Raw genomic sequence first — 21,775 nt, 5'->3', positions numbered from 1 at the left:
AAGTAAGCCAGGGTTAATACGTCATTCATTTATGTTGTGGGCAGTCAATGTTTGCATCAGTTTAGTTTGTCAGCTGAAAAACTGTGTAAGGTCTGGACTGTATAACAGGATAGAGACTGACTGATGATGGTAATAACACAGACAATAACAAAAGTGTTGTCCATTTTATTTCTACAAATATCTGACACTCATTTACGGCAACAGGGGAATATTTGTTTAACCTGCGAGAGTTGAGAAAACTTTTACTGCAATTTTATGGTGTTCAGATAACTTTTAAGATGTGTAAATTGATGACACGTTTAATTAGTGAACAAATGTTGAAACAACTTCCAAAAAGCTAAACGTTACACAAATCTCAAAATTACATTATTTACACCCTCGAGGTGCGGTTGAGCTTGTGCACAAGCTTTAAGCTTAGCTGGTACAGTACATTGAAGATTCTGGCTTATAATTGGTGTAGATAACATCACATCGGTTAAGTTGTATGGAGCCATTTTGTTTTGTTTTTATACACAAAAAAGTCCCTATCTCCCAGTTGTTTAGCATAACTCCGGAAATGATTGTGGACTACAAAACAAAACCTGAATTTCCACTGGTACCAGGGTGGGTAGACAATGAATTTCCTTTTTTTTAGGGAACTGTGCCTTTACAACCTGCCTGTTTTCCTTGAAACACCAACAGTGAAGTCAACGGTATCAACACAAAACACTCGAATACATTCAGAATAGCACCTTTAAACGTTCTCACATGATAAAAAATGTTATAAAAGAGTACAAAAACACATACGATAGGTGAAACACTGTTGCTAACTACATGGCTACAATGTGCCATTAAAAGGTTTTTAATTACAACGCGAGTAGATCCTTATTAATTCATTTTTTGAACCAGTGATGTGTTCAAATGACTTAAATAAATTAAAATAATAGGGGAAAACATTAAACAATTTCATAACTGTTGAAAGACTTGTATGTCCAAGTGCAGGCTGCAAACATATGACAATAAATCTGTCCAATAATTAGATAACATTTTAAACAAACATAAAAAATGATAGATATGAAACATCAAACATTCCTGATGGACACTAAATAACTTCAGTGCTCGGTTGAAATGACTTTTTTACATTCTGCATTTTTAGATATTGATTAGAAAGAGGCACTCATAGGGCATGTGGAGAATAAATGAACAAAATGCTTCGTCTTCCAGCACGTTTGTCAGTTCAAACGTCTTCTATAGAGTCGGTTCTGTTTTATAATGAATTCAACAGAACTTAGTGAACATTTTAGATAAACAAAAAGGTCTTTTCTCTCACAGGACTTCCTCCACCATGACATTTCAGTCACAGCTGGGGTTATACATCTTCAGATCCACTTACTAACCATGTGCACCTTATCTTATATATTAGTGTCTTTGCATGGCCTAATGTGTCCGAGGCACAAGGTTTTAGTTTAAGAGGCATCAAGAGGCCGCTGGGAGTCAGAGTCATTAGTAAAGCAGCAGAGGCTCAGTAGGGGTACGTTGAAACAGAGATATAGATGATGAAGATGCTCTGGTATGTGATGCGGCCCTGCAGTGAGATGGTGGTGGCCTGCACCTTAAGGCGCACTTGTCCGGGTCTGTCCAGAGGCCGCAGGGTGAATATGATCCCCCTGCCTGACTCGTCTCTGATGCCAAACACCCGGCCCATCACACCCGTCTCTGACTCTTGCTCCAGTATGGTGAAAGACGTACGCTCTTGCAGGATGCCTGACTCTGAGAAAGCAGACAGTCGTACCACGTTGTGATTGGCTGGAATGCCAGAGGGGAGAGTGAGCAGCTTGTACTGCAGGAGCAGAGGAGAACCTCCTGTGGCGCAGTCTCGAGAGCAGGGTCTGTAGCAGGTCCTGTAAAGGTCGACAGGAAAGAGGAACGTGTCACTGATACAGGGGATTCAAATTTTAAGCAGTTTCTTTAATTGATAGTTGGCTGTCTTGAAAATCTATTATTGGCTAATAATGAATTATATACACATTATTAGGACATTTTTCCATTACACGATAAACTGGCCCAACAAATCCAACCTGTATTGAGGCTAATAAATGGCTAAAATCTAATGATATCAGTTTGTATATCGTGTCTTTTTGTATTTCTAATTAAATACATTTTGTTATACCAGAATTTTGAATTTATTTTGATATACAGTATCTGATCAACAAGTATTCGTAATTTGTAACATTTGTAGTCATTTTTTATTTCTTTGTGTCCATCTCTGATTGTGGGATAATGCATTTTAAATCTGTTAAATTCTTAATGGCCATTAATTGATCATCAGAATTTTCAAAATCCACAATTAATTTTTCGATCTAAATTTAGGATTATCCTGATTATCCTAAACCTTTTTTCACCAGGTCTCAGGTCAGAAACACAGGAAAGAAAGTAAGTTTGATCAGACTTAGAAAATGGATCATCAGAAAAGACATTTTCACTCTCCGCTCAGGGCCCCTCATCACAAACAGATCAATAAAGGATCTGTGTCATTTTTTGTAGGATGCATGAAAGGTTGAGAGGGAAAAAAAAGAGTTGCCGATACCACTTTTGATCTCTATGACTGAAATTGAAAGCCCATTTTGATTACTATTAAACACTGCACAATACTTTTTAGTCATGATATTTACCCGGGGCTTCTTCCACTCTGATAGGATGCAGGGCAGGGTGTATCCAGGCACTGGTGTCCTCCTCGGGTGTTAAAACACATCTGATTATGTCCACATTGGATTCCTTGCTCTACACATTCATCGATGTCTAGAGGGAGAGAAAAGTGATAGGAGCTTAGCTGTAATAATTCAAAGGGAGGGAGACGGTCATGTTAAGGTTGAGTGATGCTCTTTACCTTTACAGCTCCTGCCGTTGGGTAAAAGCTTGTAACCAGGAGGACACAGGCACTGAAAACTGCCAACGGTGTTTCTGCACTCGTGTTGACACGGCTTCCTGAGCAGACACTCGTCTACATCTGTACAGAGAATAACAGGAATAGGTAAGTGGGAAACTCAAGTGATGAGACAGTCTGATGTTGACACACTTTGAAAAAGTGTGTAATTGATGCTCACTCACCGACACATGTGCCGTCTCTGTTGGTGTAGCCTGTAGGACAGCTCTGTCTGGTTATGCGAGACACTCCTTGAGAACGGGACAGGATTGGCCTGCCGAGAGATGACACCAGCTGTGGACGAAGCCTTGCCCTGACTCGGGTGCCGTTGCTGAAGGTCTGCCCTCTCTCCAGGCCGGCACAGGAGCGCCCGTCTCCCAGCAGCACAGTCCCAGGAGGGCACTGGCACCTGAAGCTGCCAGGAACATTGCGACACTGGTAGGCACAAGGGTTTGGTGTCTGCAGGCACTCATCAATGTCTGGAAGGTAGAGCAAGGCTCAGTCAGTTCTCACATGTCAGAATCATTGTTGAGTTGTATCATAAAACAGACAGAGTAGGTGTCATACCCAGACACGGGAGGCCGACTCCCTGAGTTCTATAACCTCTGGGACACACGCAGCCGTAACCTCCGACTGTGTTCTGACAGATCTGAGTGTAGCGACACATGTGACTTCCATCCTGGCACTCGTCAATATCTGAAAAACAGTTAACAACAATACATCAGCCACAAAACACACATTATCACATTTGTTTTAAATTCATCATGTAAATACTAAAATGCAGCAAAAACTGAGATCATGACTTTGATAAGTAGTAGCCTCCATCTCATGTTGGTGGTGTTAAAATGCCAACAACATAACCGTAAACTTTGCTATTTGCTGTTATAAGGATCTTCGGTCAAAGGTTTCCTCTGATGGACAGTTAATAGACTTTTCAAAAAGCTTTCACTTTCTTTTTGTGAGGAATAAGCAGCGACCTCTTGCTGTTTTGTGGCTTAAAACAATCCTGTGAAATCTGATCTGATGTTATGTAACGTAACATACAGTAAAGATGTCTGTAGAAGCTGCCAGTGTTATCACAACAATTCTGTCGGCTTCCACAAATTATAGAAATGCAGACAAGATCTGGTTATTCTACCAACTGTCACATGTTCAACATCCATGGATGAATGAATCAGTGACTTCACAGGTGTTATCTTGGATCTACGAGCCTTTCAGGCATTAATGAAGTGTTGATTGTTCATTTATGTACAGTCCAATGCAACATTTAGCACCCTCTAAATAAAGTATGTGGATGAATAAATGAGGTATGATACAGTAGCCACTCACCCACACAGGCTCCATTCTCTGCTTTGGTCATGCCAGCTGGGCAGCTGTCGAAACACTGGTATCCTCCCTCTGTGTTACGGCACTCCTTGTGAGCCGGGCAAACATTTCTCATGCACTCGTTGATGTCTGTAAAAGTGCACCAGTTACAATAGAGCTGTTATGGATTGTTAGTTATCCCAACAATTATTACAATCACAGTTGCTTAGATGTTTTTTTTTTAAATTAAAAAAATAATTTAAAATGCCTATATTTCAAAGTTACACATATTTAAAGGTCCTGTATGTATGTAGGATTTAGTGGCATCTAGCAGTGATCCTCCCTTACAGTGGCTGTTTAAATCACAAGGAAAACTTAAAGGATACGTTCACCCAAAAATGTAACAAACAAACATAAAAACATAAAATGGCACCAATACAGCCCGTCTGGAAACCTCCAAAGGCCTGGTGATCCCAAATTGATTTGAAAAGATGATATATACACCCTTGACCCTCGATATATTCACCCTCGTGCACCCACTACAGATGGGGTGTGCACAAATGCCTTTAGCTTAGCATCTACGGTGAAGTTTTCAGCCCAAAAAAGGGTGCAATTTGGGATCTTGGGCTTCCGGAGACTTTGATTACGCCCTATGAGCTGTGTTTTTTTCTTTACATTTCAGAGTCCCCAGCTACTTCAGTTGTTTAGAAGAATGCTATATCACTGTTTTGCTGTGAAGCTCCAGAAATGTTTGTGGACTACGAAACTTCACCTGACTTTTCATTTGCATGGGGTTGAGTAGATGATGATTTTTTGGTGAACTTATCCTTTAAGGCCCTCTCTAGAGCCAGTGAGCTACTGTAGAAACAAAGTGGTGCTATGTGTCATGAAAGGGACCCTCTTCCCTCTGTAGATATAAAAGGCTCATTCTAAGGTGACTATACACTAATGAAAGCTATTTCTGGCAATATTATATTGAATTTCTGTTCCTAAATCCCACCAAGTCCTTCACACTGGACCTTTAACTTACATTACTGTCTAAGGCCTAGTCCACACGGACATGGGTATTTTTAAAACAGGGTTTAAAACAAAAGTGTATCCCTGTCAGCATCCAGATGAGCATTTTAGCACCATTTCAGAAGTAATCTCCATCCATAATAATACACCTGAAAACACACATAACATGACCATTCACTAACACTGGGCATTTTGCAAAAGGTCTGTTTTTAGTGGCCTAAAACGCTGTTTACATTTGTATGAAAGGCCAAAGCGCATAGAAAAAGCTTTGTTTTGAAAAACCCCTGCGTATGTGTGGACAGGGCTGAACTTTTAATAACCCGTGAAGTTTCACCAAGTTATCTGACTGACCAATGCAGCGGTGTCCTGACAGCTGGTATCCAGGGTGGCAGACACAGCGGAAGGATCCCAGAGTGTTGAGACACTGATGCTGACATGGGGAAAGAGCAGACTCTTGGCACTCATCCACATCTGGAACACACAAGTGACACATCCAGTAAGATACTGTGTGGTGAGAATGAAATATTTCTTTATTGTTTATTGCAGCAACAACTCCAGGTTTAGTTGTTCTGCCTCCAGATGAAATGTTGTGCCGACACTTGAACAGTGATTAACAGTGACTTGCCTTCACAGCTGGTTCCTGTGATGCTGGGCTTAAATCCTGGTCCACACTTGGCCTGGCAGCGATATGTGCCCACTGTGTTGACACACTGCTGGTTGTAGTGACACATGTGCGAACCCTGGGAACATTCATCGATATCTGGATGGGATAAAGACAATCATGCGTGTAAGGCTGAGGCAGTGAGTTAGATGAAAATGAGTGCTTTTCCTTAACCTAACAAGGACATTGTCATCGTATATTTGGTAATTATTCACAAAAACTCCAGCAGACATCACCTTGGCATGTGTTGGTCTCTGTAGAGATGGTGAAGCCAGAGGGACAGGCACATGAAAAGCCTCCCATGATGTTGTTACATGAGTGAGAGCAGGGAGACTGGAGCGCACACTCATCTTCATCTAATGAGGACACAATTAATCATGAGAACAAAACTGGTGAAGTGACAAATGTTCGAAGACAAATGAAGCATAAAAAAGGAAAGCAGTAGCATACCAGCACAGTAGGAGGCTGTGTCAAGAATGAAACCTTTAGGGCATGTGTCTTCATAACCATCTGCAAACAGAAAACAAACACTCACATCCAATATTTCATGTGACGCAAGTTTTAAATCTTTGTTTTTTTAATTTTTTTCCCTCAGACCTGGTATGAGAAGGCTGCTGGTGATGTGGAAGTCCAAAGTGAGAGTAAACATGTTGTACACGCTGTTCATCCCGGAAACCTTGAGCAGCTGGAGCACAGGGCCCTGGCGCTCCTCCTGGCCCTCATAAATAATGGTGTGATTGCAGCGCAGCACCATGGGGTTTCCTCCTCTCTGGTGGGTCTGTGATGACCACGAGTACAGCTGCCCTTGGCCCGTCTGCACGTATGACTCATCGAACTCCTGCGGGACACGCAAGACATCCAGTCAGAAAAACTGAAGCATGAAGACAAATTATCTAGTGAGACGTGTTTGGGGTCTTTTTAATACCTGTAGGCTAAGATGTGATGACGATAATGAGGGAGGCACAAATCCGTTAATTACAATGTCGATTAGTAAGACTCCCTCAGAATCCACACCTCTGGCAATGTGGGTCAAACGAAGGAGCTCCCCTGTTTGAAGACATTTAAAAACAGTAACGTCAGGACTGATTTACAAGCACAAGAGAGCATGCTGCAACTGTTTAGAGGTAATAGTCTTCAGGTGTAAACTCATGAATGTCAGCAGTAGTGAGCAGTGCCATCTGCTGGTTGTTTAGTAAACTATAAAATAAAAGAATCACTGCTCACAAATAAAAATGTTATGACTACAATTCTGTCTTTTTGGTTTGTCTGTGTGGATTTTAAATGCAATATTTTCATTGTGTAAAAGATGAGTAACATCTGCCTAACTTCCCAAAGTTTTTTTTAGATGCGTAATAAGTGTAAAGGTTTGACATCTTCATTGTATAACACACAGAAAAACTGATCATGGGCAAAACTTACCAGTCTCAAACTCCAGCTGAGACTCCTGTCTGAACTGGCCCTGAGTGAGGGAGTAGCCATTTCTGGCTTCTCCGCTCTGCAGTACAGTGGTCCAGTAGATGGGAGCAAAAACAGACACCAGCACACGCAGCAAGGGACCTACATGGAAACAGAATATGTTGTCCTGTTATAGATATACAGTACATTCATTTTACTTGAGATTAGGTACAAATCACAAAAATGAGCCCAACTGTTTTCAGCTCTGAATGAAAGACTATCACCTATTTTAGTGAAGTGGTAAATAAACATCAAGTAAATCACAGGTCAATACTGAGTAAAAAAAAAAAGAAAAATCCTCAAAAAATAATTGTTAGGTGTAACCAGCAGTTCTACAGGTAAGGCAGTCAGACTGTCATAAAACTTCCCCACCCTCTCGTGGCAGTTTTCGCAGGACAAGGCTGAAATTTGGCATGGAGTCAATGCGTGCCTCTGTTTGAAGGTATGTTTGAGCATAATATCCAAATTAATTCACAGACTTGGCACAAGATTTAGTGGGGAGGTTGGTTCATTTCAATAATTAAAAGGTGGTGTCGCAGTGGGAGTGGCTTATAACAAAGACATCTTCTACAGATTCATGTAACATGAACATGATCTTTGTAGAAAGAAACACAATAGTCTGCTACACTTGAGAGGTTGTTGAATGCATGAATGCGTACATGCTTACGTGTTCCTGTCAGTGTTGTAAAAAGTATCCAAAAGCATAACTGAGTAAAGTCAAGAGATCATGTTAACATATTACTTTGGTAAACGTGAAAATCATCCATACAAATAGTACTTGAGTAAAGTATCTATCAAATTAACTTACATGTAAGTATCAATAGTAATTTTCTGTCACTCACCCAGGCTGGGAGGGATATTGTCCAGTCGTGCCTGCAGAGTGCTGCTCCCCTCATCCTCACTGTCTGTAATGTTGGCCTCCAGGAAGGACACACCAAACTCCCTCTCGTTCACCATGCCAATCAGACTGCCTCTGGTCTTACGAGGAGTCTCTCCTGTCATCAACAAACGGACAGACAAGTAATGAGTTTACAAGCATGTGACTGATAACTATCACTTATTTATGTCTTTACAAAAACTGTACTGATACCTATAGCTTACATACAACAATGTCCTTTTGGTGTTTATACGCTGTCTGTAAGGTAGCCTTCATAATCTGTTCATTCATGCATTTAGTACAACAATGCATAAATTATGAACTTGACCAGGATATCAGATTATGTCTGTAATAAGAACTATTATGTTCTGAAACACTGGAGCAATAACCATAAAAATCAGAAATGAATTCTTACCTGGGCAGAGGCCAGCTTGACATTTCCTGGAGTCGATACTGGAACCGCTGCATGATCGGCCTCCATTGGCTGGTTTTGGGTTGTTGCATAATCTGATTCGTTCTTGGAAGCCTTGTCCACAGGTGCTACTGCACGGAGCCCATTCCTCCCAGTTAGAGTAGCCTCCATTGACTGTTAGAGAGAGAGGAGACATTGGAGTTTTGTCTCTAGCCTCTTTGCAGAAATAAACAAGGAACATACATCATGAGATACCCCCTTAATTGTTTTCCTCTTTTATTGCTTTTATAAATGGAATCATGGTCAATATACAAAACATTAACCAAAGAAAATACAAAAAAAAACTCTTTAATGTCAAAGTAACAAGAGATTTCTACAAAGTGATGTCAATTAATTAAAAATATATAATGTTAAATAAGTGACTGCTTAAGTATTCACCCCCTTTCAAGTCAGTATTTAGTAGATACACCTCTGGCCTCAATCACAGCACTGAGTCTGTTCGGATGGGTCTCAATCAGGCTTGCACATCTGGATGCTGCAATTTTATTCCATTCTTGCAAAACTGCTCAGGTTGCACAGGGATCGGGCCCTTTTCAAATCCAGCCACAAATTCTCTATAGGATTGAGGTCTGGGCTTTGACTCGACCAGACCTCAATCAAACAGTTGCAAGATAACAGCATTCAAAAAATGACTGCACCTCCAGCCATTTTGGTCTTCTGTACATATGAAACCAAGATTTGACAAAGAAAAGAACGAGAAGAAATGCACAAAAAAAAGTGGAGCTGAGATGAAACTACTTCTTCTTAGAAGATGAAGCCAAACTCTGAGAGATACCTGTGTTATTTCTGACGTGTGATGTCCTGTTACATTGTGTGTAATTCTAAGCACAGAACTCACCTTGAACCCTGAGAGTGATGGTCCTCTCAGCTGTTCCAGCTTCACTCTCAGCCACACACTGATACTCCCCTTCATCTGCCGCCTGCACGTCAAACAGGGAGAGGAGGAGAGTTTGACTTAATTGGCACTCTGATGAACACTTTTCCTCTGATATGGCCACAAACCTCCTGGACAGAACTGAGCCTTAGATCACGTATAGTTTAACAGTAAAAGAAATCTGACATTATAGCAAAAAATAATCTATATCTACTGGGTGGTTGAGACTTTTCCATTGAATTCGTTGTCATAACAGATATTATTGGGCCGGAGAGAGGAAATTTCCCATTAGAGTGCTCTGTGAGAAGGACAGTCATCTGTCTGTGAGAAAGTCTCAACTGCAGGCTGTGCAATTACAGCAGCAGTTAGAGATCTAACAAGGTTACAGGCTGAGGAGAGAGGGGCAGAGTCTGGGAACATCCAGCAATCGGTTCATCTCCTCACTCTGTTGCTAATGCTGTTAGCCTTTCTGACTGAAGTGAATCTGATTTAGGTGAGAGCAGGACGCTGTAGGACAGTCACACACTGTTCCTCCACCCAAGGGGACTGCAGATGAAGCCTGGACAGGATGAATACTGCTCCGTTGTTGTCCAAGACATTAGACATTTATTGATGAGAGGCGTTTGCTCAAAGGGGGTTTAGTCATTCAGACTTGTGTGACTTATGTAGAAAGTGAGGATCACTGCTCTAAAATGTATGAAATAAAAAACAAAACATATTTACAGTGATGCTGTAAATGACCAAGGACCCGTTGTGAAGCGCTTGCATTCGGAGGGAGCGGAGCAGTGGATTTCCATCCCGGAGCCAGCGGAGGACGGGGCTGGGGTCTCCATGGACCGGACAGTCGAGCACAGCAGAGCCCCCCTGAGTGACTGTCTGTGACATGTGGGCTTCACCCTTCAACACTGGAGGCTCTGGAGGCACACAGCACATATTTATGAGATCATCAAAGTAGCATGAATGGCTCTGACTAAGCTTTGACAAACAGCTCACCTCTGATACGGACGAATGAGAGCGCTCGGATGGAGCCCACGCTGTTCTCTGCTATGCACACATAGGTCCCAGCATCGCTCATCGTCACGTTCTCAATGATCACAGAGCTCCTGCCCGCCTCATCTACAGTGGCACCTGGAACATTTTTAAAGTTGAGATTTAATAAAAAATGCTCTCTAATCCTTTTTAGATCAAAATCCTTGGTCATATGGCACCCATTTAACAAAATATGCAAAAAAAATAAATCAAAATAGTTTCTTTAGATTCTTTAGGCCTTCAAGGAACGATTATATTCATTGTCAATTAATCTGTCAATTAATTTTGCAATAATTGATTTGTTGTCTCAAAATGTTAAGGAAGAGGCCAAAGTGGAGGCAGCATTGTAGACTGCGTTGGTCTGTGAGGCCATTAAATACATCGCAACTAACATAATTTCCAGTACTTTTGGATGTCTGCCATTGTACAAAGTTCTTCGCCGTGTCCTATGATTGTATCGCGTAAACTGTTGGCTTCACTTCACCCATGATTTCCAGTGATACTGCTTCTTTTCATCCACATCAGTAAGCTTTCAGAGTACAGACATTTCTTGAGCATAAATGAGCCTTATAAGAGAGAATACTATGGCCTTTGTTTCTCTCCTTCTGATAGGTACTGCTGTCCCATGATAACTACACCAACCTTTCAAAGTTCAAATGAAACTACAATGTTATATCCAGCTTGCCTATCCTGTTTCACTCAGAAATAAGGAAACTGGGGAGCCTTAAACTTCTGTTTTCTCTGGACTTAAATCAAACGTACATTAGGATGTATTTGTTGTCACAATGAAACCAAAGTGCCTGGGAAGTAAGACAAGTGCTGTGCAGCTCACCATATAAAAGAAGATAATACCTGTGTAAGGACTGTTGTTGACAGTCCAGGAGATGACAGGCTGTGGAGTTCCCTGAGCGTGGCAGGACAGTGCCAGACTCTGCCCTTTGTTCAGGGTTACATCACCGGGCAGCTCCTTGAAGGCAGGCCTCATGTTGATGGACAGGCGTATGTCTTGTCTCACAGAACCTGCTGCATTGGTAGCCACACATGTGAACACACCAGCATCACCAGGCTGTGTGAAGAGAGAGCAGTCAGAACTGATTCCTACGACCAAAACTAGACTGAGACGTAGTTTGTAATGCAGTGAAGATGATGGGTTGTACCTCAGCTCTCTCGATGATCAGCTCTCCTGACCGCAGGACGGTGAATTTGCCTGGAAGGCTGGGAACAGTGACACCATCCTTCTCCCATGATACTCTGGGCTCGGGTGAACCCTGAGCAGCACAGGGCAGCAGCGCCTGAAATCCTTGAATGACTGACAGCTCCGTCTGTGCCGGAGGGATCATGGGCGGGACTGAAATACAAAAACATTTTGTATCAATAAAAGTTTTTAATATGAACCTGCCATATTCAGTCTTGTAATTATAGGAAATTTCCCTCTTAACTCACCTTGAATAACCAGCCTCATGTCGTGGCTGGCTCTGCCGGCGAGGTTTTTGGCAGTGCATGTGTACAGGCCTGCGTCACTACGCTGGGTAGAAGTAACAGCCAAGGTTCCATTGGCAAAGATACGAATATGAGCACCTTCAACCACGGGCCTCCTCTCTTTATGCCAAGAAACTTCAGGCTGGGGCTGCCCATCAGCCACACACTCCAGGCTGACTGGCTGGCCGAGCACTGCAGTGTACTCCACACGAGGGACGCTCAGCACAGGCGGAACTGGAAAACATGAGGTGAGCAAGGATAATTTGTTTAGAAATGTACAAAATAGTAGCAAACTTGCATCCGAGACACTATTTTCTTCCCATCTGTGAGATCAAAGTCTTCATTACCTTGAAGGACTAGTTTGGTCCTGCCCACAGCTACACCAGCATCATTCTTTGCCAGGCACTGGTAGGTCCCCGCATCACCGAGTGTGACACGAGAAAACTTCAGAGCTCCATTTGAGAGCACAGCAAGCCTGTGACCTGTAATCAATCAATTAAGTCTTATCACATGAGCATGAAAATCAGATCAGACTGTGTCCCATGAACATTCCAGTGAGGAGTTGAGGAGAACATGCTCAATCACTTTACAACACACAACACATAAAACACATGAATAACAGATAGAATACATACATGCAATACAGTTACAATGTTTTTTTAAAGTATTCAAAGTCATGCTAGTATTTACCTGTTGCTATGGGAACTCCCTCTCTTTGCCAGGTGATAGACGGTCGGGGGAGGCCCTGAACCTCACAGGGTAGAACAGTCCCATGATGCAACACCACTTGTACTTCCTCTGCCATAGGCCTGATCTCTGGGGGCTCTTGAGTACAAGGGAGAACAAATCCTTTGTTATACATGTTTAAATATGTGTGCCAACAGATCGTATTTACACAGTTAGACTGAAAGCCTACCTTGCACAGTGAGAGAGATGTGCTTGTGAGCCACTCCAGCTGGGTTGCGGGCTGAGCATGTGTACCTGCCTGCATGGCTTGGAACAGCAGCAGTTATCTCCAACACTCCTGTGTAGAAGTGAGTTCAAAGATACACATTTTAATATCATATTTAACATGTCAAACATTCCTTGTGGCATTCATGTCCCAGTAGACTGTGAAGTTTAATAATCTAAAGAGGCGTAAAATCACTACAGCTGTCTTACCGGTGGGAAGGACACGATAACTTCCTCCTCTGGAGCCCAGTTTGGCTCCACCCTTGGACCAGGTGACAGTGGGCTGAGGACGTCCTTGTACGTGACAAGGCAACACCACAGGAGACATTTTCACAGCTGTGACTGTCGAGACATCGTCTTCAATAGATGGAGGGACTGAAAGAGAAAAAAAGCAAATTCATCAATACAGTCATCTCCAAGGACTCTCTGCTGTCGGCTTATTGTACAAAACTCAAGATCAATACCTTGCAGGATGACCTCAATGACCCTGCGCTCCTCCCCGACATCATTGACAGCCGTGCACTCAAAGTAACCTTCATCCTCAATGGATGGAGACAAAAGAATAAGAGACCCAGAGGACAGTAACCTGGAGAGAACAGCAAAAAATGCATCAGTTTTAAGTTTTATGGCTGTTTGTATTTGCTATTTGTAGTCAATGCTGGTGTGTGTATTTGAATGGAGTCTGAGCTTTGTGTTTACCTGTATGCAGCGGGCTGCTGGCTGATATCAAGTGGAGTGCCATTCCTCTTCCAGGATACTTTGGGTGGGGGTATACCTGTAGTCTCACAGCTCAGTGCAGCTCTGATCCCCGTGGTTACTGTCAAATTGAATGGACCCGGGCCGATTGATGGACCCACTGATAGGAGACAGAACACATTCACGCATGTTGACCGCAGTCATGGATATCAGTGTGTTTTGTAATGACATAAGATATCCAAGTATTTAAGCACTACAACTGCACTATCATCATGACTTCTGCCCTCATTTATGAAACAGACTTACTATCAGTTTTGATCTTACATGTGACTTAAGCAGGAAACCGTGTATTAGTATACATTTATAAACGTTTTCGTTGACGCGGAAAGGGTCTTTTCTCTTCAGTCCAGCCTTGACGTAGGTGATTCTCCTGCTGGTTATGTATGAGTACTACAGTCTGGGATGCATATGTGTCCAGGCCTGTGTCGAACTTTGCATGAGCTTTATGAACAATGTAACAGGAATGATCAATTAAAGGTGTGATGAATTAGCAGACCTACAGTCATTCATTTTGGACACGCTGCATCAGTTAATCTTTTCACATTTAATTCTTAAGCAACTGTCTGACCATCTCTTTTTATTATCAGCAACAGTTCTGTCTTTCTGGTCACTGCAGCAGCGACACACTCCTAAACTGTGTGTTTGACTTTATTTGTTAACCCACTATTTAATCCACAGAATAATATGTGTTGCCTGGCTTCGATCTGGTTTACCAAACAGTTTGATTTTCTCTTTTGGTCCATGGTTACTCCTGACTAAACCCTTGTTTGGGCTGAATTATATAAGGGGGAATTGCAAGGTAAATGATTAAATTGATATGAGACGGTTAATAGATCATGTGTGCAGGTTATAAATGGGATTCTTAGAACCTGCTTTTTTATGCTCTACTACATCTTTCATGAACCTGATACAAGCATACAGCTGGAAGTGATCTTAAGATTAAGTTTAAGTACAAATCTAGGAACATTTTTAATAAATGAGGCACCCAGAACCAACACAGGGATCTTAGTGTGATCAAAACTGTAACCATCCTGCCCGTTCAACATAAAATTAGAAAAAAAGCATGACCAGAGTCATAAAGTAATATTTCTCTTTGCTATATTTACCAAACACGCGTAGATCGACTCCCCGGTGATCTGAGCCAGCCTGGTTCGACACAGTGCAGTAGTAACGACCAGCATCGTTCAACTGAACCCCGTGTACATGCAAAGAGCCCTCTGATAGCTGAGTGTACCTGGAACAAACACACAGTTAAAAGATGAATGAATGGATGTCTGTGTATTTTTGATTAAAGTCAAATATAATAACAAGGACAGGTGTTTACTTCTTCTTATCTTGAGTTATGGGGAAGCCATCTTTTCTCCACATGACCGTAGCTGAAACGTCGCCTTCTACTTCACAAGGTAAAACTGCATCCTGGCCAATGTGTACGGTCACCATTGAGCTGCCCTCCTTTATGACTGGTGGCACTGGAGAAAAAAGTGAAACATTGTATGTAGAAAAATTTAAAAATGTATTTTAAATCAGCTCGTTATCGATAGTCTGCCTTACAGAGAATCTCCACAGTGAAAAACAGACTGGTGCTTCCAGCTATGTTGGTGACCACACAGCTGTACTGGCCGCTGTCCTCAGGCCTGACTTCCTGTATCTCAAGGTACTGACCCCCCGCCAGCCTCTGGATACGACCTCCCAGCTGACAGAACAGAGGAAAGGTGTGTGAGCCAGAGGTGATTTTTTTCTTTTTGTCTAATAGCTGTTTTATGTTTTTTGACTCTGTACCTGAAGTTTGGCCTCATCCTTGTACCAGTCTATTTCTGGAGCCGGGTCACTGTCAGCCAGGCACTCCAAGGTCAGATGTCCATTAACTGGCACTGACAGTGTCCTCACATCTCCAGAGCCAAGGAGGGTTGGCGGGACTGAAACACAATCACTGATTATTAAGTGGTGGACCTCACAGACAAGAGTTACAAAAAGTTTCCATTGAAGCCATTAAAGGAAAAGTTCCCCATCAATGTATGGTGCAGCTTTTGCACTCGCTTCAGATGGGTGGCATTTTAGCTTAGAAGCTACCCTTAAAGGTGGTGTAAATGATATCTTTTCCAGGCTTCCAGGGACTCCGATGGAGCCATTTGTATTTTTTTTCCCAGTTGTTTTTCTACTTTTTATAAGGTGCAATATGGAAGAATAGGCCAACTGATGTATTCATACTCACAACAAATAGGGGACAGTACATCACCAGAGTAACCACCAACTGCTGCCAACTGTAGCTGCCATGAGTTAGTTAGCTCTGTTAGCCTTGCAGTTAGTTGTCCGGGCTGGGAGCTCAGAGCTCAGACTTGATGTTAACACTGCTAGAACAGGGGCTTTGATCCCCAACGGGCCGGGGCTAGCAAGCTATAGATTGCAACACAAAACATAGAATGTAGTCTTGTGCGTTTTCAACCAAAATTCTTAAATATTGCACCTTTAAAATGAGTCCCTAGCTACTTCAGTTGTTTAGGAAAATGCTGCAACACTGTTTTGCTGTGAATCTCCAGAAATGTTTTGTGGACTACAAAACTTCAACCAACTTTCCGTTGGCATGGGGGTGAGTAGATAATGACTAAATTCAATTTTTTAGGTTAAATGTTCCTTTAAATAATGTAACAAAATATTCCCATATGCCTAAAGTGCTTCTTTTAAACAAACAAGACTACAGTTAAGACATGTGACCATGTGGAACAGATAAATGCAGAAGGTAAATAGGGTCCAGATGTAGAAATCATGTGTTGGCACAAAAAAAACATGCTTAGCTTTCCACACAGAGCATAACATTTATAATGATCAACTGTAAGAATGTGTGTTTTTCTTATCATGATTCATGCAGAGTTTTATGACTCAGATGAGCTGAGTATGTCATAATAATGCAAAGGAGAATAACATCATGAATCTGGACTTCACTTGAAAATCTAAGCAGTTTAAGAAGTCTCAACAGTATTGCATATATCCATATTTATAGAAGCATCATATTATTCTGGCATGAAAAATTGGAAGAACAAATGGAGGAAGGATGCTGCACAATGCATCATAAATCGTAAAGACGTCATATTGCGTGTGTACAGCGCACACAATATAAAAGTTTAGCATGACTGTAGGCAGGAAATGCTAAAGCCAGACACTGTACTTTTGCAAACCCTGATCTTTACTGCTGAGTGTACGCAGAGATCTATTCATCATGTTCCAGGTGCAAGTAAGAGGAAGTTCAGAGAGAGGTGGGAAGTGAAATATGTCTGCCAAGTTGAACAATATGCAAGAGCAGCTTGTGTCACCTTGGACTCGGACCCAGTGGTTCTTTCCATCCTCTCCAGCCAGGCTGCTGGCCAAGCAGGTGTACAGACCTGCATCCTCCACCTTGAAAGAGACGACATTAATCAACCTGAGTGTTTCTTGCATGACAATGCTGGATTTGCCTGTATTGATGCTGTTAACACTTCAGTCTCCCAGTTGTTTGGTCATCTAACTTGTGAGTATACAGATAAATGATTATGCTTTTTTTCATCTTGAACTTTTTTATATCTATGACATATTTTGTGCAACATACTTTTTGTTTTTGTATAAAAAGACTGGACAGGCAATTCACAAGTCACAAGTTTACAAACTGTTTTGTGAATGACATCCTCTGTCCTTGGATCTTCAATTTGAGTAAAGAAAAACTCCCCAGGAAAAAAGATAATGAGATTATTTTCACAAATCCCATTGCATTCTCCCTGCATGTATTTTTTTTCCTCAAAATATCATTTGCATGGAACGGAGGACCAAAGATGTTACTTACAACAGCCTTTAAGCATATAAACATCAAATGGCTGAACCCAGACCCTCCCTCATATAATACATGGATGTAAAAGGTATGGGATCTTTTTCAGATGGGTCTAATAACATGCTCAGTGAGGCTCCAAAAATCTACCTTCACTTCATGGTTTTATAAATACAATTGAAGTTCATTACCTTTTATATTCCCTCTTTACAAACATTTCATTCACATATCACATTTAATCTTTCCTAGATTGAATAATTGTTATCGCACCTTCAAGAGGAAATAACTATTATCTCTTTTATATATTTGTTTGTCGGTTGGTTGGTTTGTCAGCAGGATCACACAAAAACTACTGAACGGATATCCACAAAACTTGTATGGAGGATGGGTCTCGGGCAAAAATAGACCCAATTAACTTTTGGTGCAGAGCTGGATAAAGGGGCGGATCCAGGAGTTTTTTATCACCGTCTGCAACATTGCAAGAGTTTTTGGACACTTTTGTTAATATCTCAGGGAATAATGCATGGATCTTAATTTTAAAAAAAATCAGCTGTACTTAGGTAGCTGGTATCTATGAGTGAGTACAAAAGGGAACAGTTTACTCTCTAGTGAATGCCATTCTAGTTTTTTTTAGTTTTTAAGGAGTGTGTTTACATATTTATATATTTTAGAGTGGGTATTCATGTTGTATTTAAAATGATATTTTGCTAAATACTTCATTGTTATGTAAAGAAAGAAGAATTTGTACATATTGTACTATTGATGAAAACAAAATAAAAATGAGGTTAAAAAATACAGTTGGCAGAAAGTTACAACATCATTACTTGCTCTCACAACAGCTCCTGCATGTATGTTTCTACGCTAAAATCTTGACTATCACTATTTTGCAATATTATGAGATATTGTCCATCTGAAACTTACCTGAACTTTGTTAATCCTGACAAAGTGTCCATCCTGCTGAACAATCTCAGTTGATTCCAGGGGGCGGCCATCTTTGAGCCAGCTGAGGGTGGGAGGTGGGACTCCCACAGCGGAGCACTCCAGCTCCAGGGGGCTGTTTAGTGCTATGGTCAGTTCCTCTGGAGAGCTGGTGCTAGAGACCTTTGGAGGCTCTGGATTAAAAAAGCAGAATGCTTTGGGTCAGTAGTCTGAGGAGTTTACACTATGACTTGAAGTTAAATATACAGATTGTTTTGGGATTACCGAGCACGGTGAGGTTAAAGCTCTTGGTGCTGCTCCCAGCCTGGTTACTGGCCACACAACTGTAGAGGCCGGCGTCTGAAGGCGCCACATCAGGCAGCTGCAGACGCGTCTCCTGTCCATCGAGCAGCAGGTTGCGGTGAAGGGACAGCGGCTGGCCGTCCTTTATCCAAGTCAGAGTTGGAGGGGGGACACCTCGCGCTTCACAGGTTAATGTCACCAAGGAGCCCTGCACTACTGTGACTGGCTCCACTGGTTCAACATGATCCACACCTGGGGGCACTGAGGAAAACACACACACAGTATGAAACCCTCAAATCCAAACTGCTACTTATCTGTCCCAGGGAAAATCAGGATGTGGTTTGTTATGATTGTACCTTGGACCTGGACATCATAGCTGAGCTCGGCCAGACCAGCTCGACTGCGTGCCACACATGTGTAGACTCCAGAGTCAGACAGCTGCACAGGAGAAATCCTTTAACACGAAGAGAAGGAAAACTTGGCATTACTTCACCTATAAACATGTCATATTTTTAGAAACAATTATGTTTTTATTTTCTCTGTAAGCTGACCTCAGCACAGAGTCACCAGACAGGAGGCGAGTACGAGGAGAGAGAAGCAGAGGACGTCCGTTCTTCAGCCAGCTGATCTGAGGAGGAGGGTTTCCTGCTGCCTGACACTCCAGAGTCACAACACTGTCCTGTGTGACCTGCACCTCTCTGGGGACAGTCGTCTCACCAGAGATAACCGGCGGGACTGTGACGAGTCAAATCAGATCAAATCAGTAAGAAACTTAAGCACTGACACAGATACACAAATTCGGGATCGACCAGATAACTGATATTTGAGCCGATATACATTTACTGTAAAATCTTAGTGTCAAAATTTAGGATTACCAGTGATGGAAAGTAAGAAAGTACTGTTTTAAGTTTTACAGTTTTGAGGTACTGGAATTGGATCTTTGAGGCAAATATTGTACTTTTTACTTCACTTTATTTCTCGATAACTTCCGTTACTAGTTATTTTGCAGTCTCTATTAATTGTTATGCGTAACCAGTCAGATATTGTCTTTCGGCGGTTCATTGGGTTTATATGACATCGCGTTGATGGTGTTGTTCCTACGACATTGTGATTAATGTTGCTCCTGGACCATCATCAGGACTGAGCAAAAAGAGACTTATTAAGTGTCCAAATAAGGTTACTTTTCACTTATCTATACATATCTAAGGATTCTAATGGGAACTGGAATCTAAGAAATAAACTGTGCTCACCTAAGTTATCCTATGTCATGTTGTTTGATCCTCAGGTCACATGTAAACCAATCTAATAGGAGACTGTCTATCTGTAAGAGTCTGACACCAACTACATCTTATCTTTTGACCTTGATTGTCCTAGAGACAGAGGCAATGCTATCAGGTAAGCTGCCCTAACTAGTAATCCTGAGGAAATACAGAGATGTACTAGCTCCAAACGAGACTGTGACATGTTGCCTTTAGCCTAAAGAAGGAAAATGACTTGACACCTTTCACAAGAAAGGATAATTTCTCTCTTCTTCTCTCTCTCCCAAGGTGCAAATCTATGACGTCACAAAAACCTTATTGGTCAACTACAATGATGGTCCTGCAGCAAAATAAAATATGGTGTCCCACGAACAACAACACAGTGATATCAGATCATGCAGGACACTGAGTGAGATCACAGACTGGTGACTACAGACAGATACATGGCTGCATCAGAGCTAAAGTAACACATTCCTAAACTAATGAACAACTGATTCAGATTATCGAAAAAATTGTAAATATCAGACTCAATAATCAGTCTATTCCGAGCACAAATGAAATGTTCGAACTGACCGAGTACAAAGAGGGTGTAGATTTTGCTCTCCTGTCCGGCCGGGCTCACAGCCAAACAAGTGTATGTCCCAGAATCCTCAGGGCTCAGCCTCAGTAATGTTAGCGTGCTGCCATCAGGGGTCACACTGTCGGGTTCAAACACACATTATATTTTCACATTAACACCATCTATTACTGCATCCATTATCTTAACCAAACCATCAACTATCATTTGTCCAGCCAACCTCTGAACCCCAGTATTACTTTCCCATCATCATTATCATCACTGTCCCACGATTTTCTCACACACACACACACACACACACACACACACACACACACACACACACACACACACACACACACACACACATATTTTCTCTCTCTAGCTGATGCAGTTGCAATGACCACATAAGTTGCTGAACAGCTGTAAAACAGCTGCTCTCACCGTTCCCCATGATGAAATTAGGCAAGAGATTATAATTGACTCTATTTGTCTGTCCACACATGAACAGTGATGATTAATACTTTATTTTCCAAACCTTTAGGGAGTTCTGTTGATCGATTATTGTGCTGCTTGCAAAACAAATTCAGCAGCTTTGAAAGAGTACAATTTATCATTATTATTACGATTACTTCATCCTGTTCTGCGTGCATTTAAAGCCCTGGCAGTAAAAAGGGAATGTGGATGACTTACGCGATGTGACGGCTGTCTGATCCCTCTAAAGTCACCCCATCTTTCAGCCAGCTGAGGCGTGGTGTGGGGATTCCAGTTGCTCTGCACACCAGGGTCAGCTCCTCTCCCAGAGGTGCACTCACATCAGACGGGTGTTCAGAGTCCAGAATGGTAGGAGATACTGAGTGGGACAAAGATTACAGCTTAATGCTACTAAAAATCATTCCATTTATGAGTGATATATATCATATTGTAGAGTGAGTTTTTCTTTACCCTGCACTGTGAGTGTGTAGTCTTTCTGTGTTTGTCCCTCGCTGTTCTTGGCCACACAGGTGTACGTCCCAGCATGAGACAGAGTGAGTGGCCCGAGCTCCAGCCTGTTCCCTCGGATGGACCACTGCCACTGCAGACTGCTCTCTGGACAGCAAACGCATTCACTTACACCAGCGTTCACATGTGACAAATTCATACCATTACCCCATCACTGCCTCCGTCT

The 21,775-nt window shown here is 42.0% G+C and overlaps 1 protein-coding gene across 1 annotated transcript in view; it reads right to left on the bottom strand.

Annotated features, from left to right (window-relative positions):
- Positions 1 to 1,501: 1,501 nt before the first annotated feature.
- Positions 1,502 to 21,775, bottom strand: part of hmcn2 (hemicentin 2) — a 60,703-nt gene continuing 40,429 nt past the window's right edge. Inside the window, exons 43-81 of the mRNA XM_073466458.1 lie at positions 21,553 to 21,696; positions 21,301 to 21,460; positions 20,625 to 20,749; positions 19,344 to 19,527; positions 19,149 to 19,246; positions 18,775 to 19,053; positions 18,493 to 18,683; positions 17,087 to 17,168; positions 15,558 to 15,694; positions 15,330 to 15,471; positions 15,103 to 15,247; positions 14,885 to 15,012; positions 13,722 to 13,878; positions 13,487 to 13,608; positions 13,233 to 13,397; positions 12,988 to 13,095; positions 12,762 to 12,896; positions 12,419 to 12,553; positions 12,036 to 12,305; positions 11,750 to 11,940; positions 11,445 to 11,658; positions 10,557 to 10,691; positions 10,287 to 10,477; positions 9,528 to 9,609; positions 8,633 to 8,803; positions 8,183 to 8,335; positions 7,305 to 7,442; positions 6,811 to 6,932; positions 6,483 to 6,723; positions 6,336 to 6,395; positions 6,122 to 6,241; positions 5,850 to 5,984; positions 5,576 to 5,695; positions 4,232 to 4,357; positions 3,470 to 3,598; positions 3,088 to 3,381; positions 2,867 to 2,986; positions 2,652 to 2,778; positions 1,502 to 1,880 (exon numbers count right to left, since the gene is read on the bottom strand). Coding sequence (XP_073322559.1) covers positions 1,502 to 1,880; positions 2,652 to 2,778; positions 2,867 to 2,986; positions 3,088 to 3,381; positions 3,470 to 3,598; positions 4,232 to 4,357; positions 5,576 to 5,695; positions 5,850 to 5,984; positions 6,122 to 6,241; positions 6,336 to 6,395; positions 6,483 to 6,723; positions 6,811 to 6,932; positions 7,305 to 7,442; positions 8,183 to 8,335; positions 8,633 to 8,803; positions 9,528 to 9,609; positions 10,287 to 10,477; positions 10,557 to 10,691; positions 11,445 to 11,658; positions 11,750 to 11,940; positions 12,036 to 12,305; positions 12,419 to 12,553; positions 12,762 to 12,896; positions 12,988 to 13,095; positions 13,233 to 13,397; positions 13,487 to 13,608; positions 13,722 to 13,878; positions 14,885 to 15,012; positions 15,103 to 15,247; positions 15,330 to 15,471; positions 15,558 to 15,694; positions 17,087 to 17,168; positions 18,493 to 18,683; positions 18,775 to 19,053; positions 19,149 to 19,246; positions 19,344 to 19,527; positions 20,625 to 20,749; positions 21,301 to 21,460; positions 21,553 to 21,696 — 6,155 coding nt within the window. The remainder of the gene's footprint in view (positions 1,881 to 2,651; positions 2,779 to 2,866; positions 2,987 to 3,087; positions 3,382 to 3,469; positions 3,599 to 4,231; positions 4,358 to 5,575; positions 5,696 to 5,849; positions 5,985 to 6,121; positions 6,242 to 6,335; positions 6,396 to 6,482; positions 6,724 to 6,810; positions 6,933 to 7,304; positions 7,443 to 8,182; positions 8,336 to 8,632; positions 8,804 to 9,527; positions 9,610 to 10,286; positions 10,478 to 10,556; positions 10,692 to 11,444; positions 11,659 to 11,749; positions 11,941 to 12,035; positions 12,306 to 12,418; positions 12,554 to 12,761; positions 12,897 to 12,987; positions 13,096 to 13,232; positions 13,398 to 13,486; positions 13,609 to 13,721; positions 13,879 to 14,884; positions 15,013 to 15,102; positions 15,248 to 15,329; positions 15,472 to 15,557; positions 15,695 to 17,086; positions 17,169 to 18,492; positions 18,684 to 18,774; positions 19,054 to 19,148; positions 19,247 to 19,343; positions 19,528 to 20,624; positions 20,750 to 21,300; positions 21,461 to 21,552; positions 21,697 to 21,775) is intronic.

This window comes from Pagrus major, chromosome 5 (genome assembly GCF_040436345.1).
Source record: "Pagrus major chromosome 5, Pma_NU_1.0".
NCBI lineage: Eukaryota > Metazoa > Chordata > Actinopteri > Spariformes > Sparidae > Pagrus > Pagrus major.
Note: the sequence above shows the minus strand (reverse complement) of the source record. Positions and strands in the feature narration are given on the sequence as shown.